At 52.3% G+C, this 19,406-nt stretch overlaps 2 protein-coding genes across 22 annotated transcripts in view; one reads left to right on the forward strand and one right to left on the reverse strand.

The window, feature by feature from the left end:
- Positions 1 to 2,313: 2,313 nt before the first annotated feature.
- On the forward strand, positions 2,314 to 11,913 carry CCNQ (cyclin Q). 19 transcript variants are annotated; one of them, XM_070290476.1, is made up of 7 exons: positions 2,382 to 2,702; positions 5,194 to 5,377; positions 6,661 to 6,793; positions 8,196 to 8,423; positions 9,231 to 9,266; positions 11,417 to 11,507; positions 11,641 to 11,913. In XM_070290476.1, exons 1-6 carry the CDS (start codon positions 2,585 to 2,587, stop codon positions 11,504 to 11,506), a joined length of 789 nt encoding a protein of 262 aa, XP_070146577.1. In that variant the 5' UTR covers positions 2,382 to 2,584; the 3' UTR covers position 11,507; positions 11,641 to 11,913. The 19 variants fall into 19 exon arrangements, with proteins under 19 accessions (XP_070146589.1, XP_070146578.1, XP_070146590.1 ...); XM_070290484.1 differs by having other exon boundaries at positions 2,410 to 2,698; XM_070290481.1 differs by adding an exon at positions 4,060 to 4,250 and having other exon boundaries at positions 2,426 to 2,702; positions 11,417 to 11,913.
- A 4,491-nt stretch (positions 11,914 to 16,404) lies between these two features.
- The window catches only part of ATP2B3 (ATPase plasma membrane Ca2+ transporting 3), a 61,313-nt gene continuing 58,311 nt past the window's right edge, over positions 16,405 to 19,406 (reverse strand). For all 3 annotated transcript variants that reach the window (XM_070290494.1, XM_070290496.1, XM_070290495.1), the window contains one exon: positions 16,405 to 19,261. In XM_070290494.1, the coding sequence (XP_070146595.1) occupies positions 18,941 to 19,261 (321 nt within the window). In that variant the 3' untranslated portion in view covers positions 16,405 to 18,940. The remainder of the gene's footprint in view (positions 19,262 to 19,406) is intronic.

Raw genomic sequence — 19,406 nt, forward strand, 5'->3', positions numbered from 1 at the left:
CTCACTCACTTATTCATCCTTGTGAGGAGGCTGCGGCTCCCTCGGGGTTACGGAGCATGGTCAGGGGTAGATAAGGAGTCTTGGCAAATATCACAGAGTCCTCTTCCAAGATGATGTCCACCCTGCCTTTCTTGACCATCTTCTCTCTGCGGGGCCTGGAGGTGATCCCCAGGTGAGGTCGGGGGGGCAGAATGAGGGGGGACAAGGCAGGGAGTGCCTCGATAGCGGGTGTGGCTTGCCTGTGAGAGAAGAAACGCTACCCCGAGGTTGGCTGGCTCCAATTGGTGGCTAGTGAATGATTCATTTATCAACCACTGCACCCAGGCGGCCTGCCAGGAGGGTGCCCTGTGACCCAGCGCTTTCAAAATGAATGTGTTCGTTGAGTCATTCCCTTGAGTCACATTCGCAGGCACCTATTACTCGCTGAGCCTAGACTCCTCAGACCACAAAAGGCCCAGGGGAGGAGGAATCCTAGGGGCACTGTTTAACCAGCATGCCCAGTGGGCAAGGAGGTGACAGGCAGGCTGCTGGGCCACGGGCCAGAGGGAAGAGTGGTACAGTTTGGGTGTGAGCACGTGCACACCCCAGTGGACAAGGAGGGAGTGTCTGACTCTTGTGTGCGTCTGTGTGCGCATGTGTTTCAGGGGGCGGGGGCATGTGCATCCTACACAGGTGTGGGGAGCTGGGAGGGGTCAGGGGAGTACTGCTCTGGTCCCAGGGACAAACAGCAGTGATGGAGTGATCACGGCATGACTTGATCACCTAGATTGCTGGTCATTTGTTATACCAGCCCAGGAGGCTGGGGGTCCCAAGCTCCTTCACAAGCATGCAAATACATGCACACTCAGAGGTAATCAGCCCAGAGGGCCTGCCCCTTGCCTTGGACAGAGGGAGCCAGGGATAAAATGTGAGGAGCAGTTCTTTCACTGGGCAGAGAGACCATAACCTTCGGGGAGCTGCCCAAGGCCTTTTCCACAAGTGACCAGTTAGCAGGGTGACTTCTCCAGGACTAGAAGGTCAGGCAAGGCCTTGGGCTTTCTCCTGAGGTAAAGGGGCCCTGGAGGCTGTTAAGCCAGGCAGGGTCACCTTAGTCTTGACCTGCAAAAAACTCACTCTGGTGGCTGCAGTCGTGGGCAATGGTAGCCACCCCACTCCCACCAGAGATGTGTCCATGTTCTCATCCCGGGAACCGTGTGCATATGGTCTTATTTGGCAAAAGGATCTATGCCGATGTGCAGATGTGATTAAGGACTGCAAGTTGCTACCATCCTGGATTAGTCCATAAATGCACTGACAAATAGGGCAGAAAAAAGAGACAGACACAAGGGAAGAGGCCATGTGACAACGGAGGCAGACACCGGAATGATGCGGCTACAAGCCAAGGGACATCTGGGGCCACCAGAAGCTGGAAGACAAGGAAGGATGCTGCTACAGAGCCTCTGGAGGGAGTATGGCCCTGTTGACACCTTGATTTAAAGTTCTAATGTTTTAAGTCACCTACTTTGCTGGTCATTTATTATAGCAGTGCCAGGAAACCAAGCCAGCTGGTGTAGAGAGAACCAGGTGGGGGAAACTGACTAGGGAGGGGCTAAAGAAGATAAAGGTTGGCCTTAAGGTGACTTTTTCCTCTCAACCTTCCAAACTCTCTCAAATGATAGGAACTGTCTGGCTGTATCAGAATGACCAGAGTGCACTGTCTATCAGTAGCTTGGCGGTCCCTTTGGGGTTGTACATCCCTAATGCCTGATGCAGAATTTCCTACTTGTGGAAGACACGAAGTGTGGGATTGCACTGGGAGCTGGATATTCAATTAACACTCATTGAGCAAACATTTCTTAAGCTCCTCCCTTGCTGCCAGTCTGGAAAGGAAAGCCGCAAGCAGGTCCCCCAGGGATGCTGGGCCCCTGGAAAAGCCTGACACAAACAGCCCTACTAACTGTCCTCATTTTGTGCACACCGCTTTCTTCAGGGTTTACCTGTAGGTCTGGGAAACTCTGGCAAAGCCGGATTTGGGTTTTAGGAACACTGAGATTGAACCCCATGTCTTGTCCGGTTGGAAGACACTGTTGTGAGCTCTGGTAAGCGCCGCCTCGGCCCCACGCTGGGCCACCAGCCCGGAGCGACACCGTAGGGACTTGTCGCTCAGGCGTTAGGGGGGGTTGTTTTTGCGCCCTGGCCCTAGGACTGTAGTAACCTCCCTGCGCGTTGGAGGAGTAGCCTCCTGGGTTCCCCGAGGCCGCCTGTGGGCTCCCAGGGGCGGAGTGTGAGTCTCCGGGGGCGGGACCTACGCCTCCTGAGGCGGCGCGGGATGACTTCCGGAGTCCAGGCTGAGGGGCGGGGAGTGCGACAGTCGCCTGACAGACGCCTGACAGGGCGGGCCTGTGCGCTTGCGCTTGATCTGGCGCCTGCGCAGTCGGCCGGGCTCGCCTTCAGCACCCTCACCCGGGGGGGTAGGGAGGGCCGACCCAGGCAGGGCGGGGCGGCACCTCGGTTCCCGCGGCGAGGACACCCCGGGAGCAAGGCGCCACGCGTCTGGGCGCCTCTCCTTCCGGTGAGGGGCTCTGGGTCTGTGGGGCGGGGCCTCATGGAGGCCAGTGGCCCCGGGACCTGCGGAGGAGGGGCTGAGACCCGGGGCTCGGAGGGGCGGCTGGCACCTGAGTCGAGGGTACACTTCCGAGTGACAAGGTTCATCATGGAGGCAGGTAACCGCGCCAGGAAGAGGGCGGGACGTGGTGGCCGGAGCCGCAGTGCTGCCCTTGCGTCCAGCCGGCCCCCAGTCTGTCACGGGAGCCGCGAGCAGGCGGGCAGGGGCTACTGGAGTAGGGGACCCGCTTCCCGGAGGAGGGGGACCTGCCAGACGCGGAGCTGGCGTGGCTGAATGGAAGGCAGAGACCGGGCCCTAGCTGAGGCTCGGCCTGTGGGTTCTGGCCTCAGCCTTGATGCCACGCCCTGCCTCCTGGGCTTTTGGCCATTTCACGACTGGCACCTAGGCCTCAGGAGAAGATGTGGCAAGGGACTGGCCATAGCTTAGAAGGTGCCTTCCGACACACCTGTCTCCCAGCATAAGGGGACGCCTGCACTTGGTCATATGGAACCTTCTGGAACATGCCATTGGTGGCGCTCCTGACAGGTCCCGTCATAGCGAGGACCCAAGGCGCACCCTCTGTTCTGAACCCTGACATGGGGTCCCCTGTGCTGTTGGGCGCCCCTGCTCCCAAGGCTGAGGCTAGGAAGCCAGTTGTATTTCCGTGCAAACCTTGTTTCTCTGTCAAAAATGCTAGGTTGCTTCCGATCTTGGTTACTTTGTGTACACCCTGCAGAAGAGGGGTTTGAGTGTTTCCAACCCTGTCGCGGTGTCCATGTTGAACGCCCCTATTCCCAACAGGCGAGGAAGCCAGTTGTATTTCCATAGAAACGTTGTTTCTCTGTCAAAAGTGCTACATTGTTTCCAATCTTTGTTACTTTATGTACACTCCGGGGAAGAGTGGTTTGAGTGAGTCTGCTTTCAAGTCAACATAAGCAGACTCTGGAGAAATAGTTTAGGACCATTAATCCCAGTGGTGAGTACATTTAATTTTCAAAACATTTTGAAAAGTGTATAAAGAAGGATGGCAGTGGCCCCTCATATATGCCACACATATGCTTATAAGGTCCGTGTAAACCAGGAAAACATGCTACCCTTTGAGGCTCACATGTAGCAATACCACCTCATCTGACATCTCTGAGAATGATGGGTCCCATGTAGGAACTGTCTACATAGAACTTCACTGTCTAAAGTCAGGTTTAAACCTTGACATGCTTAGGTTTTACTAAGTGCTGAATGTTGAAAGCTAATGCTAAAATGTTTGCATATGTCCTTCCTCTCATGTTTTGCATATGCCCTTGCTCTCTCGGTGAGGCTGAATACTGGTCCAGAGTTTGCCCCATCCTAATCCCCAGAACCTAGGACTGTTAACTTCATGTAGTGAAAGAGATTTTGCAGGTGGGATTAAGCATCTTGATGTCAGGGAACTGTCTTAGATGATCTGCTGCACCTGATATAATCACACCCATCCTTAGATATAGAGGCAGGAGAAGTAGACGGCAGAGGAAAAGGCCATGTGATGATGGAAGCACAGTTAGAAGATGCTGCACTGCTGGCTTTGAAGCTGGAGGAAGAGGCCACGAGCCAAAGATTGCAGGCACCTCTAGAAACTGGAAAGGGCAAGGAAATGGATTCTCCCCTGGAACCTCCAGAAGGAACCGGCCCTGTAAGAGAAAAAACGTGTTGTTTTTAGCCAATTTGTTTATGGTATTTTGTTCCAGCAGCTCAAGGGAACTAATACATCTTTTTAGGTAGAGAATGTTGAGCACAATTATAATGATTATTGGTTGTTCTCCATCTTCCTTCAGTCTGTGGGGTGTCAAGTTCACCTTCCCTTGTTAACCCTGGTCATTGTGAATTTGTTTTAGTTCTGTGACCCAGTGCAGTGATTTCATTAGTAGCTTTCTGAGGGATTTAGGGCTTTTAAGGCCTAAATCAGACTATCATGCTCCAGTTTTTGAGTTCTTTCTGTTCCCTTTTCAGTATCTTGCTCTTCTTTCCTCAAGCCTGGCTGTGGTCATTGATGTTGCTTTTCTCCTGCTCGGCCTGTGGTTGCGTTTAGCAGTCACCCTGCTTCCTTTGCTTGCCTTTTCTGACCCTGTGGACTAGTACCCTAGTGCATCAGGACCTGTGGCATCTGTGTGGCACTCAGAGGCCTTTCTTCCTCTTGTCACCTTGGCAGGGTTTTGGTTACAAGCTGCAGAGGTGGGAGTGACCTCTAGTTAAATACTTCCTCACGTGGAAACAGACACACAGCTGATGCTTTTGAGATGTGCAGAAAGGGATATGCCAGGCACAGATCGGGGAGAAATTTGAAGCCTTGGGGGCTTGGGAGACATGAGGAACCTGCAGAGCTATGAAGGGAAGGCCGCACTTGAGTGTGACCTCCAGGGGCTCATTAGCTGTCAGAGTCTGACAAGCCTACCTCTAAATTCCTCAGGTCAAGGACCCCGTGGAAGGGTCGGCAGCCCCTGTCAGCTGGGCCCTGGGCTCTCGGTGCTGTCTGAGCAGGCGTGTGCACCCTCAGTGCCCAACTCATTGGCACACCTCACACTTCACAAGGGGTGAGCTCTGGATGAAGCTCTCCCGTGTGTGTTTTCTCTTGGTAGGTATCAAGCTAGGGATGCGGTCCATCCCCATCGCCACCGCCTGTACCATTTACCATAAATTCTTCTGCGAGATCAACCTGGACGCCTATGACCCCTACTTGGTGGCCATGTCTTCCCTTTACTTGGCCGGCAAAGTGGAGGAACAGCATCTGCGCACACGTGACATCATCAATGTTTCCAACAGGTAGAAGCTTCCAGTGTCTCCCAGGTGCCAGCAGTCAAACTCAGAAGGAGGCACCTGGGTGGCCTTGAACTGGGGCCAGGAGCTCCAGCAGCAGAGGCAGAAGTGAGCACAGTGTCAGAAGTCTAGGGACACGTGTGCAACAGCAACTGGGGCCAGATTTGCAGGAAACCTCAGAGGCCTGATGGCATGCAGAGAAGGGTGGAAAGAGGCTGTTACAGGCTAGAGCAGAGGGAGCTTGCAGAGGGGCACCAAAGAAGATTCTCAAGGTGTCTTGGACAGGACAGATCAAAGCAGTTGGGTTCTGGGGCCGTTGTCCTATTTAGATGGTGTGGAAACTGAGTCAGAGTAGCCCAGGAGTGTCTCTCGCAGCCCTGGGCCTGAGTAGCCATGTTTCTGTTGGGGAAGAACGTGGGGTCCAGCCAGCTGGATGGGCTGTGCCAAGGCCCAGTGGGTCTGGGAGAAAGCAGTTTCTGGAAAGTTACTGACTAGCAGTGCGTCATAGCCCTTCTAGGAACTCTGTAATCATTAAGGAAGAAAGCTATTTTGTGCTGCTTCTCTTTTAATAAACAGTTAATGGAAAAGCACTCCCCACCCCATAAACATGACAGGTTCGTGATGTACTGAGAATGACTAGGAGATAAAACCAGAGAGGGCACTGCAGGGGGCCAGCCGGAGTCCACTTGTAATTGCCAGGGCCCAGCAGGGAGTGCGGGTGGGCACGAGGGGAAGTTGTAGGGCTCACTAATTGAATGTGGGCACCCAGGTGGGTTCTGTGGGGAGCTCAGAAGACGAGAGGGGAGCTGAGAATGATGACTCAGTGGCTGAGAGTTCTGATCACTCGAGTGTAAATCCTGTTCCCATACGTCTTAGTGATCTTGCATAGGTGGGAGTCTCGTAGACAAATAAGGTGTACACAAGGACAGAAAGATCTGGAGTGAAAGAAAGACAATCTGGGAAACAGCCAAATACTTTTATGTTTCTGAGTGTGTATCATCCCTGTGTTTAAATACCTTCCCTGGGCCCAGACTGAATGCCATGGGCATTGCCACCCCCGGGTGCAAAGAGCCCATGTCTTGCTGAGTGCCATGGCACAGCCACTGGGGCTAACACTGGAGGCAGCTTCTTTCCTCCCTGGTTCCTGTTTTTATCCTCTGTGTAGAAATGTAGGTGGACCCTATGCTGGTCGATGACAGAGGAGCTCTGGTGTGTGTATCTGGACACCCCATGACAGGGCTCCTGGGGGCATCCCCTTCTATTGCCAGCCATGTTGTTTCTCTGTTCAGGTACTTCCACCCGGGCAGTGACCCCTTGGAGCTAGACTCGCGCTTCTGGGAGATCCGGGACAGCATCGTACAGTGCGAACTGCTCGTGCTGCGGGTCCTGCGTTTTCAGGTCTCCTTCCAGCACCCGCACAAGGTACATGTGGTGGGGGTTGGTAGAAGGGCAGCAGTCACTTATGGTTCCCAGCAGCATGAAAGTCTTTGCTCTTTATCTGGAAAGTGCAGTCACCTGAGCCTGGAGCCACACAGGGCCCCGAGGAGGCACAGTGACGCTCAGGTGGCCTGTCTCATCCCCACTCCCAGGATTCTCAGGCAGCTCTGATTTCAGCTTCTGCCTTTCTGCCCACTCGGCTGTGGCTGAAAGCTGGGATCCATGTGCCCTCTGAAGCCTGTACCTGTCCCTAGACCCATATAAGTTGTGTGTTCACTGACCCACAAAAGCAGAGGCAAGGCCGGTTTCATGACCTGCTGGAGTCTCTGTTCCTGGGAGTTGCTACTCCGCCTCACAGCTCACACGCAGCTCATCTGTGCAGAAAAACCCTGAGAAAAGCTGGGTCACTGACTTCACTGCTAGGAACACATTCCTCCCAACAGCAGAGCTATCACAGAAAGTAGCCCTGCAGCAGACTCATTTGGGGCCCTGAGGCCTCATGTGGGCTATTGGTGGGTGGACTGCAGAGAGAAGGGGGAGGTGCTGTGATGTGGGCCTCTGCACTGTGATTTTGTCTCTTTCCCATTGGAATTTTTGTCGAGTGAGTTGTAGATTTAGAAGGAGTCAGAAGAAATAGCCCAGCCTCCCCAAATGGCATTTTGCAAAACTCGAATAAATAGAAGATAACAGTCAGGGTGTGGGCACTGATACAACACCCCTGCCCAAGTTCTGGGTGTTGCTTGTTTGTCACGTGTACTGGTGGCCACTGCCTTGGTTAACGTATGAAAGAACAACTTGGTCACCATGGAGGCCTTCCTATTTCCCCTGTTACCATCTCTTCCCCCCACCACCTCCCTAATCCCAGAACCCATGGTGGAGATGCTCAGCAGTCGTGGTTTGTGTTGGTGCACAGTGCAGGGCTCCCCTCCCCATGGGCTCAAGGAGAGCATGTGTTCAGGTAGAACAGGAGCTGACAGTCAAGCTGGAGGGTGTTCAGAGACTTGAGCTCCCCTGATGTCCTGTCTCTCGCTGGCCCGTGGGGGCTGTGGTCTGTTCTGCAGATCAGGCTGCTGTTTCTGGAGCTTTATGTTTGAGCTGGGCCAAGGGGAGGAGCAGAATAATTGCTGATGGTGTCCGGAGCAGGGCCATGTTGACAGAAAGGCCCAGGCAGGTTTCAGGAGCTGGGTTCAGAGGACAAGAGTGGGCAAACCGGTGGGGACCTGGGGCAAGGGTCTCTGGAGGTGGACACAGGGAGACGGCATCTGATCTGTGATGTATACACACCATGGCAGTTTAGGAGAGAGAGGCTGGCAGGGGGAGGGCCTGCAGACTCCCGGTTAAGGAGGCAGGTGATGGTGGGGGGCGGCTGACTGGTGTGTCTTTACAGTACCTGCTCCACTACCTGGTCTCGCTCAAGAACTGGCTGAACCGTTACAGCTGGCAGCGGACCCCTGTCTCCGTTACCGCCTGGGCTTTGCTACAGGACAGCTACCATGGGGGGCTATGCCTCCGCTTCCGGGCTCAGCACATAGCCGTGGCAGTAATCCACCTGGCCCTACAAGCCTATGGGGTTGAAGTGCCTGCTGAGGCCGAGGCCGAGAAGCCATGGTGGCAGGTGAGGTGACTGCACTGGTGTGTGTCTCCCCCCCCCGCCCCCCGCCTTTTCCCTCCCTGAGGACCTTCAGCAGTCCCCACACCAGGTGTCAAATGTCTTTGTAGTAATTACCTGCAAAGAAAGATGCAGGCTACTGGGGAACCCTGAAGCTTGAAAATAATCCTGTCACCATAGCCTAAGCTGGGCTCTTCCCCCTTGATATTGTGGATGTTTGGGGGGTCACGTTGGGCACTGTTGGGTGCAGGGCGGCATCACCAGCCTCCACCCACTGGATGCCGTGACAACCCAAGCGGTGTCCAGACATTGCCAAGTGTCTTGGGGTGGGGAGGGGTCATCCCTGGTTGAGAACTACTGAGCTCAAGCAAGCACTTTTATTGCATTGAGTGGGAGCTTGCTGTAGGTGAGACATCAGTAAGTCTGGCATCACATTCGAAGTATCAGGGGTGCCCTAAAATGACAGTGGCTGGTAGGTAGGTAGATAGGCGATAGATACAGAGATGGATCAGTGATGAGTGGATGGCTGGGTGGATAGATGTTAGAATGGGAATGTCGACGGATGATGGATGGGTGGGTGGATGAATGGATAAACAGAGGAGATAAATGACAGCCTTCCTCCTCAAGACCAGCTGGACCCAGGGAGCAGTTTATTGAGAGCTGGGTCAACTGTGTCCACCAGAAAGGCTGCATGCAGTCCTAGCAGGTTTCCCTCAGTAGTCCCACCATTGCTTAAAATGGAATTTTGAGATCATTCTTTGTTTTTCCTTTACCATGCTTGAAATCTGCTGTTCCTTTCTTCATGAAACGAAGCTCATTGTCCCTCCTCGTCCTGGAATGAGATTCCATGTGAGCAGACTTTGAATTGCTGGAAGACTCCCCCTCTTTGTGCACTACCCCTCCTCTGTGAACCTACAGTGGCTGCCTCCCCCTTCCTGACCACCTCCCCACCCCCGCCAGGCTGCCCTTCCTTGGAGATAGCAGCTTCTCTCTGTGCTTCATTGTCCTTTCCTGCCTGCCTGTCCTTCCCCCTCTCCTGAAGCCAGGGATCTTGTTTGCTTCATCAGCGGCCCCAAGCCCAGCGCCTGGGCCTGGCGGGTAGTAGGTGTGCAAGTATCGTCGAACAAAGGTGTCTGGCCCCAACCTCAGGCTGGATGTAGCCTGATGGCAGCTTAGAGGGGGGAGCGGGAAGGGTGGCTGTGTGGACAAAAGCATTGCTCTGTGCTGGACTTCTTGGGGACTTCCAGATTGTGTGACCCCCTGCGTCCCCCTTCTGTTGAATCAGGTAGTGGGCCTCTTTTCTGGGTGACACACTTCCCCTGTGTGAGCCTACTTCTCTGGGCAGCATAGCTGCGCTCCCCTTGTTCTTTGCTCTCTTTGGGTGGCTCTGGGCTCCATGTGCTAGAGCTCTTGGGCCTCCTTTGGGCGTGTGAAGGCCACTTGCTTGCTGATGAGAGATACTTCCTGCTCACGTGCACCCAGCTGCCACCTCTGTGATGCCACTTGTCTGCTCTGGGTGGACTTCCCACACTGCTCAAGAGACTTGACATCCCCCGTGAAGCCTGTCTGCCCTTGGGTGTGGTGGTGGCAGTGGGGCAGCCCTTGGCACCCAACTACATTTGTCCTCTGGGTCGATGACACTCCATCTCTAAAGCAGTAGTGAGTTGTAGCAGGACTCAGAATTTCCATCCTTTTTTAAGGCTGAGTGCCGTTCCTTGGTACAGCTGGTCTGCGTCATGTTAGTCCATCCTCTGTGGATGGACTCTTGGGTTGCTTCCAGATTTTGGCCCTGGGCTACTTTTTAATGGTCATTTCTTGGCTTGGGGTCTCCAGAAGCATTCAGGTAGTGGATCCTGACAAGCAAGCCTTTGTTTCTGAGATATTTATTTTCTACCCAGAGTGTGGGGGCAGGGGGAGGGAGGGGAATGGCTGGATCTTCCTGAGCTGGATGGGGAGGGCAGGGTTTTTCCAGGTCACTGTCTCCCACCTGAGATGACAGCCCACGATGGGTTCAAGCTTCCTTGGGTGTCCATGCAGCAGGAGGAACTCAAGTCCAGCTTTTGCCCTGGCTCAGCCCCAGACCTGGAGCCCAGGCAGCAACCCCCAGGCCTGGGGGCCACAGCATCCAACCAGGGACTCCTTGTTTTGCCTTTTACTTCTGGTGTCATCAGGGGTCCTCAGGAGCATCCTTAAGCTCCATGTGTCACTGGGAGGATTCCCAGAGTTCAGAAAAGCCATTATACTCATGGTTATGTGTGTCAGGGTTAGTTCCTGGGGAAGGATGCAGGTTGAAATCAGCCAAGATAAGAGGAATGGAGGTATGGTCCAGGAGAGAGCAGGTCCAAGCTCCCAGGCAGGGCCCCTCTCGTCAGGCAGGGCCTAGCAGTCCCTTCCCAGGAGCAGGGCCAGGGCCAGACCTTACTTGGAAACAGGCAGGGTAACCCCTTTCATTTGGGCCCCTGGGGACTCATCTTGCAATTTTATAAGCTCTGTGGCACAGTCAAGGGGCAGTCTGAGCAATTTCCTGGTGGTACAGTGGTTAGGACTCTGCATTCTCACTGCTGGGACCTGGGTTCGGTCTCTAGTCAGGAATTAAGATCCCTCAAGCCGAGTGTTGCCACCAAGAAAAAAAAAAGGTGGTCTGGTCCAGGGTAGAGAGCAAGTCCATGTGTTCCTCAGGGGCTTGCCTAAGGTGGGGTGTGTCCAGTCTACTTCTGGAAATGGATCCCCCCAGAAACCATGGAGCTGAGAACTCATGGGTAGGAGCCTGTGCTCTGGGCCCAGCTCTGTCACCAGCTCCCCACGTACTCAGGACAAGTCCCCTCTTCTATGTGAGCTGGATGATCACCAAAGCCTCTTCTGTCTGGAATGGTCTCCAATAGCAGAGTCCCCATGCAATCTCCACTCCCATGTACTGTGGTTCTGTGCTTAGTGGCAGGTGCCTTGTTTAACCCAGAGGGAGTCTAACCAGAGCCTGTTTTCCTTCTCCTCCTTTTTAGGTGTTTAGTGAAGACCTTACCAAGCCAACCATTGATAACATTGTGTCTGATCTCATTCAGATTTATACCATGGACACAGAGATCCCCTAAAGCCCTGGTCCAGGCCTCCCCAAAGAGAAGTCCGGGACGCTTGGCAGCCTGGGGACAGCACCGCCAAAGGGCCGTGAAGGCCAGCCCCCAGAGGACCAGCTGGGAGGGCTGGTGAAGGCGATGACTGTCCCCAGCAGCTGTGGTGGGGATAATGACGAGAGTCACGCCTTCAGCGGGCAGGCTGAGAGTATACCGCGTGAGGTGGCTCAAGGCCAGTCGCCGCGTCAACATTTGTGCTTTGAGAGGACCTGACTGCCGTTGAAGAGGGATGTCATCAGCAGGAAAATCTAAGAAGCTATGGGACTGCACCCCTGGGGATTTTTTAAAAGCCAGATTTATAGAAAGTATGAACGAATGTTCAACACAGATGGAATTTTATTTTGTGTAATAAAAGATGATAGAAATCAGCTGAGATGCCTGGTGTTTGCTCTGTAGCCCGTGCTGCCCTGGAGGTCTGTGGGTACCATCCAGACTTGATTTCTCCTCAGAGGCTCTCCAGGTGGAATTGCCCTTCCTACAATCTGAGGTGCCAAGGGCAGACCCTCCACCACTTCTGGAAGGGCAGGATGACACAACTTGTGCCCATGTCACAATGGCACCCCCTAGAGGAGCCCACGTGACCTTCTTCCTCTGCTGGGATACTTGTAGGGCTTGGCAGTAATTCTGCTTGGTGAATGAACTTACATTTTGGAAGGAGGGGTTAAGGACTATCATTTGAGATCAAGAAATCTAGATCTGACCAAAATGTATCTAGAAAGTTACAGATTTTTTTTAAAAGTGCCAAGATGGTGAGTCTAGATGCAGAGTCTAGTTAATCTCCGGCCCAAATGTCTTTCTCCCTGGGAGAAAGGGTCCAGGCTCCACGCATGCTGGTGGGACCGCCCTTCACCATGATAGTGTGGGGCCTGGGGGACTGTCCCAGGTACTTCACTGCATTTCTGAGCTTGTCACCAGGGAATGTGGGCTCTGGACACTGGCCACTGTGCCCTCTGGCACCCACAGGTGTGGGAGCTGGTTGGCATGCCTGGGGTCCACTGGGTCAGGGACATAAGGAGGAGTCATACCTTGGTGCTAAGTCAGGCAGCAAGGCTCCCTTGAGTTATGAAGTGACTGTGTTATTTGGCTTCAAGGTGAAGGATATGAACCAAGGTCCCCTTTTCCACTTTGTCCTTCCCTTTGAGGACAGAATTGGTGCCCAAGCCCAGGGCCTGGGCTCGGAGTGTGGATGGTGGAGGGTGAGGGCCTGGCTGGGCTCTGAAGGCGGCTTTGGGTTTCTTGCCAGTCCTTTCCACCTTGTGCTTTCAAAAAGGCACCTTGCCTCTATCACCCCCTTTCTCCCCACAGGCGGGGTGTAGCCCCCGACCCTGGGACTTGCCTGGCCTGTGTTGACTAGCTCTGTCCTTGGTGTCCCAAGCCAAGCTGTGAGCCACAGAGCTGAACTGGGTGAGCTCTGGGCTGCAGGGCTAATAGCAGCCTCTCTGGAGGTTTTGTGGCCCTAAGTTTCCTCTCAACGATAATCAGGTATCAGGCAAGTTCCTTTGTCTCAATGGGACTCAGTTTCCCGCTGTGTAAATCAAGCAGGTTAGACCAAAACATTTCAGAATGTGATAGCTATTTTAACTCCCTCATCCCATGTGTGTTATCTGTCACACTGCGCTGGGGACTTAGGGTGTCACTGAGGGGTTGTATGTGTGTGTTGTCATTGGAACAGAGGTAAGGAATGGTATTGGGACATATGTGATGCTTTTGGGGAATATGTGACATGGCCAGCTCTGCTTTGTAAGGACAGTTCAGTCACACAATATGAATTAAAATCTGGTCCAGAGTGGTTTTCTTTTGTTTGCTTTGGCTTCCTATTACTGAGGCTTTGTAAAAGATAATAAGGATTAAAGAGATACGGTCTTCTGTCTTTTTTATTTTAGATTCAAAAAGGTCAATAATGAGAGATGAAGATTTTCTAGAACCCCAGGCCTCTGGGAACTTTTTAGTCCAGAGCACATCTTAAAGTGATAAATTCTTCCTTGGCCTGTCAAGCCAGAGAAAGGCGGGGGGTGGGGGTGGGTGGGCAAACCAGGTCCTTGTAGGGGCTCAGTCCATCTCTCCATCTCTTCTTTTGTAGCTGGGATGGAGTGTCTGGTGTCCCCCAAAGACATGGTCATGTCCTAAGCCCCAGAACCTGTGGAGATGGGACCTTATTTGCAAATAGAGCCTTTGCAGTGTCATCAAGGTAAGATGCAATCTTACAGGAGTAGGGTGGCCCTCGTGCAATATGCCTGGTGTCCTTTATAAGAAGAGAGACAGACACCAGGTGGAGACCCAAGCTCATAAGGACAAGGCCCCATGATGATGCAGGCAGAAACTAGACTTATTTGTCTATAAGCCAAGGACTGCCAGTGATGCCAGAAACGGGAAAACTAGAATCTGCCTTCTGGCCTCCAGAACCAGGAGAGAAGAAAGGCCTGCTGCTTAGGTCCCCGGAGTTCATGGCAGCCACCTGTGTTCCCAGGCTGCCGGCTGATAAGAATGGCTCCCAGCTTTGTGAAGGGATGGGTGTCGTAGTATTTTCCCTGCCTCAAGGCGTTGGTGAGTGACCAGTTGTTTTTTTTTTTTTTTTCCCCTTGGCAACCTGAGTCCTATTTGCTCATGGAAGTCTACGGAAAAGAGAACTCAGATATAGACGAGTAACATCTCCCCAGAAGGCACAGCTATCTTGATATGGTGTTTGGCCCAACCTCCACTGACTTCACCTTCTTATTTGAGAGGACCTCATGTATCAATGAAGCCAGAACTTCTTGCTATTCGTTTCTCTGCTGTTTGCTGCCATTTGCCTTTGGCCTTTTCTGCAAGTATGGCCTCAGGTGGTTGGGAGGGAGCTTAGGAGCCATTTCGCTTGTTTCTTGGCAGTTTCCCTGGAAAATGCTCCCCCTGGCGCTGCCATGTCTACCAGGGTGACATGCACAGTGGAGGAATAGAAATACGAGGAAACAGGATGCAGGGACTTTGGGCCCTGTTTCCACACAAGTCATCTGCAAATCATGAGCCAGGGTTGCCCTTGTGGCTCTGCTGGTGGGGCAGAGTGGCTGGGCCATGCAGCTTGGCTGTCCCCAGGACAGATGTTCGCACAGCTGGCCCCAGCACAGATGTTCAAAGACACTTGATGTGTGAAGGCATGAATGGTGCAGTGACCCTCGGAGCCAGGGAATGAGGGCAATAACAGGCTTTCTTTCCATGGCTTTGGTTTAAAGAGGAAATCTGTGATGGTAACCCTTGTACACTGCTGGGGGGAATGGAAAAGGGTGCCATGGAAAATGGTTTGGCTGTTCCTCCAAAAAGTAAATAGAAGATTACCATAGGTGGAGAACAGTGTGGATATTCCTTAAAAAACTGGAAATAGAACTGCCATATGACCCGGCAATCCCACTGCTGGGCATACACACTGAGGAAACCACAATTGAAAGAGACATGTGTACCCCAATGTTCATTGCAGCACTGTTTACGATAACCAGTACATGGAAGCAACCAAATGTCCATCGGCAGATGAATGGGTAAGAAAGCTGTGGTACGTATACACAATGGAGTATTACTCAGCTATTAAAAAGGATGCATTTGAATCAGTTTTAATGAGGTGGATGAAACTGAAGCCTATTATACAGAGTGAAGTAAGTCAGAAAGAAAAACACCAATACAGCATATTAATGCATATATATGGAAGTTAGAAAGATGGTAACAATGACCCTATATGTGAGACAGCAAAAGAGACAGATGTAAAGAAGAGACTTTTGGACTCTGTGGGAGAAGGCGAGGGTGGGATAATTTGAGAGAGTAGCATTGAAACACGTATATTACCATATGTGAAACAGATCATCAGTCCAGGTTCGATGCATGAGGCAGGGCGCTCAGGGCTGGTTCACTGGGATGACCCTGAGAGATGGGATGGAGAGGGAGGTGGGAGGGGGGTTTAGGATATGGGATACATGTACACCCATGGCTGATTCATGTCAATGTATGGCAAAAACCACTACAGCATTGTAATTAGCCTCCAATTAAAATACATTAATTAATTAAAAAAAAGATTATCATAGGATCCAGCAATTCCACTTTTGGGTATCTACTGAAAAGCAGTGAACACAGAGGCTCAAACACATATGCGTACGTCCATGTTCACAGGTGTGCAGTTCACAGAAGTCAAAAGGTAGAAGGAACCCGCATCCATCAATGCATGCCTGGTTGAAGAGAACATGGTCCAGCCCCACAATGGAGTGTGATTCAGCCTTCAAAAGACAGCCACTACAACATGGCTGGACCTACAAGGCATGACGATCAGTGAGAGAAGCCAGACACAAGGATAGACCCCATATGACTCCACTGGTATGAGGTGTCTAGAGTTTTCAGACCCTAGAGAGAGTAGGATTGGGGGGCATGGGCTGGGGGAGGAGATGGTGTTTAATGGGGCAGAGTTTCCATTGGGGAAGATGGGCAGTTCTGGGGATGGCTGCACACCCACGTGAACATACTTAATGCCGCCAACCTGAACACTTAAAAATAGTCAAGATGCTAAATGTGATGTTATTTGTACTTTGCAGCAGTGAAAATAAAAAGACACCATCTGCATGTGTGCCAGGGTTCCGGCATTTGGGTGGTATTCCCCACCCCACCCACCTCTGAGGATGCTAGTCTAGACATTCAGGTGAGGCCCTTCCAGGTCAAGACCAGTCAAGCCTGACCACACAGAACAGGTGAGCTGAGCACTCTCCTCCTTCCATTAGGATCAGCAAGGTGGCTGCACCCCCAGGAACCCCGCTGTCCCTGGGGCTCACCTCAGCTTGATGAAGGGGAGCACACCACCTCTCTAGCTTCAGAGGAGAATTCACCAAATAAATCACACACATTACCCAGAGTGAGATTGTAGCAGCCTTGCATTTTTTTTTAATATACAGAAATTTTGGTCTAGTCTTAAAATTAGGAAATTCAACTACAGACTTTAAATTATGATGCATCTGTGGTCTTCTTCATTAAGTTATATTTGTTCATCTTTTTTAACAGGCAGATAAAAATGTAAAACAGATTTAATAACTGAACACAGTTGACCAAGCCATTCCGTATAAGATAATGCTTTAGAGAGAGGGGCTTCCCAGTGAGACAGGGCCCCCTAGTCTGAAGACACACAGAAACGAGAGCAGCGGTCTGCACCCCACACCCCGTGGAAAGGCACCCGGGGACTAAACAGTCGCCGAGCACAGGAGGCGACTGGATAGCAGCAGTGAGGCTTGCGCTATATGTCAACCATGTGTCCTACCAGTGTGTCTACAACAGAGGATGAAAAGAAGCCCGTGAGCATAGTGTTCCGCGTGCATCTTCTTCCATTTCAACATTTCCAATTTGAATTCTTATTTAAGAACACACAGACCTGCGACAAATTGAGTTGCCCTGTTTGTTGTTGTTTAAACAAGGACATTGGAGAACAATTTACAAATGGGTAACATTCTCAATGTGCCCTTTGGAAAAAAGGGATGGCTTTAAGTTATCTGTAGCTGGCATTGTTAGTGGGATTTGCCTTTCTAACCGAAATACCCTGGCCCGAGATATGACTACTCCTGCTCAGGGGTGACATGGTGTTATGTTAACAGTGGGGACTTGAGCGCGCTTGGGACGCCACCCATCCAGACGTGCACAGACACAGGTCGAGGTCAGACCAGCCCTGGCCAGGGGCTGTGGGATGGGCCCAGGATGGGCGAACCAGCCTTGCCAGTGGTCTAGTTAATGCCTCTCCGCCCCTCAGCTCCCAACTGTCCCCCAGTGGCTCAGCTCCCAGGCCCAAGCCACAGGCTGTGGTTGGACCCCAACCTCCTCTGTGCAAAATGGGAGACAAGAATTCTGAAGGTAAAAGAACCGCTGCTTTTTTCTGCATTTCCCTCCTGGGATATCATAAATTTGAGGAAAACTGAGGGCATGCTGGGGGCCCACACTGCCAGGAGAGGCCCCCAAGGGAACTGTCTGGGGAACCCAGATCTAGCCCTCCACGTGGGCTCAGCCAACCACGTGGCAGAGCTGACTTCCTCAGCTTCCCACTTTCGCAATTACAGCCACAGACACGAGGTACCATTGCCCCCAGGGGCTTGGCATCCCCGAGGTCACCGTAGGTGGCTGCAGACCCAAATCCATGCCCTCATGCATCATAGTTATCTTTGAGTGAGAAGACCAGGGTCAGGAGAGCGCTTTGGCGAGGGGTGACTGAGAACTGATCCAAGTCTCTTTAGGGGCAGCTCAGAGACTTCTTGGCATTCTCTAAACCAGAGTGGGAGTCCAGCTGGAGGTGCTGATGGGGGCTGAGGTCTGCGTTGTGGCCAAGTCAGCTCCTCCTGGGTTTGGTCCCTCTCTGCTTTCTTTCTGACTCTGCATTCTGCCCTACCTGCACCTGCAGACCAGCTCTCCTGGATTGTCCCCAGGAGGTCAGGAACGTCTAGGGCCGGGCTTCGTGCTCTTGAAGTGGAGATGCAGACAAAGAAAACCCACCCACTGGCCAGAATTCAGGACTTAGAGAATCGGAGTTGGAGCCAAAGGAAACCGAAAGCAAAATTCCCCCTTCTACCTACTGGAGGGGATCATTCTCAATAATACTTTGGTATTTTCCTTTGAAAGAACAATTTTGACTTTTTTTTTTTCCTCTATAGGCAGGGGTCTCAAAGTGTAAATGTTTCCAGTGTTCTGAATTGCACCTGCCTTCCTTGACCTTCCTGCTCCCAGGAACTGTGCTGGGAGGATAGGGGATGGAGGGGACTTTCGGGGGAGGAGCAGTGAAGTGTGCCCCAAGCAACCAAAAGGAGATTCTTGCAGTCTAGTTCCCTGAAAAAAAAAAAAAAAAACCGACCCTGGCACAATAAATAATGAAATTTCAAAATGAAAATACTGGATAAGAGGAATGGAAATATCATGCCGATAAGTAGTTCCTTATTCTTGAGATATGCATCTGGTCCTCTGTGTGCGCACATATGTATATATGTGCACACGGGGCTATGCACACACGCACACACAGACCAACTGCACCCATCCCGGCGAGGGGGTGCTGGGCTGGTGGGCCACCTGGGTGAGAGCATCCTTCCTGCAGAGTGACACTCCCCTGCTGAAACTGTTGACCCAATTGCTCTGCAGTGAGTGCTCCCCCCAAAAAACAAGGAGACTTCTGTCCCACTGCATGGCCTAAACAGTGAACATTTGGTGGGATGACAGTGTTCATTTAAAAAAGCTTCCATAGAAAAAGAGGGGGGACACACAACTCTTCTCATTCTCTGATCTCTCCTTCGTCCTCCTCCCCCTCCTAGAATGGATTGGCTTCAGGCAAGCGTGGTCGGGCATCTTCAACAGTCCTCACTGCCCGTGACCCCACCCATCCAAGTGCGTGTGTGTGCATGGTGCGCGTGCCCAGAGCAGTCCTGCTTAGAGGGATGTCTCCACACTGTGGAGCGGGCTCCCAGGTCTGGAAGAAAACAGTGACGAGGTAGCTGACTTGGTGCCGTGCGTGCTCAGGTAGACGCCGCTGTCTATGGCATTGTTATTCTGGTTGGGGGAGGGTGGAGGGGGGGCTCGCAGGCGTTCCTCATTTTCATCCACGTCCGTGTCGTCAATCAGCGGGATGTTGTGGGTGTAGTCATTGATCAGAAACTCGGGCGTCGCCATGAAGTTATGGATGGAGGTCTTGGATTCTGGTTTCTCCAGGCCTTCGTAGAGGGAGCTACGGAACGCTTTCACCACCCGAATCTGGAGGGGGATAGGGGAGGGAAGGGAAGGGAATAGAGGGGGAGGAAGGAAGAAGGAAGGAGACCATGAGCGGCGGCTGGCACTGCCAGTTGTGCCCACATCCATGGCAGGGGTCACTGCATGACAAACATTGGTCTTTTGGAAG

Source organism: Ovis canadensis, chromosome X (genome assembly GCF_042477335.2).
Source record: "Ovis canadensis isolate MfBH-ARS-UI-01 breed Bighorn chromosome X, ARS-UI_OviCan_v2, whole genome shotgun sequence".
Lineage (NCBI taxonomy): Eukaryota > Metazoa > Chordata > Mammalia > Artiodactyla > Bovidae > Ovis > Ovis canadensis.

Excerpts from the sequence above, each read along its gene's own strand:
- CCNQ (XM_070290475.1), top strand. The coding sequence starts at position 2,585 with ATGGAGGCCAGTGGCCCCGGGACCTGCGGAGGAGGGGCTGAGACCCGG. Across the intron at positions 2,703-5,193 it reads AAGGTTCATCATGGAGGCAG|GTATCAAGCTAGGGATGCGG; the intron begins GTAACCGCGCCA and ends TTCTCTTGGTAG. Across the intron at positions 9,267-11,416 it reads GTCCTGGAATGAGATTCCAT|GTGTTTAGTGAAGACCTTAC; the intron begins GTGAGCAGACTT and ends CCTCCTTTTTAG.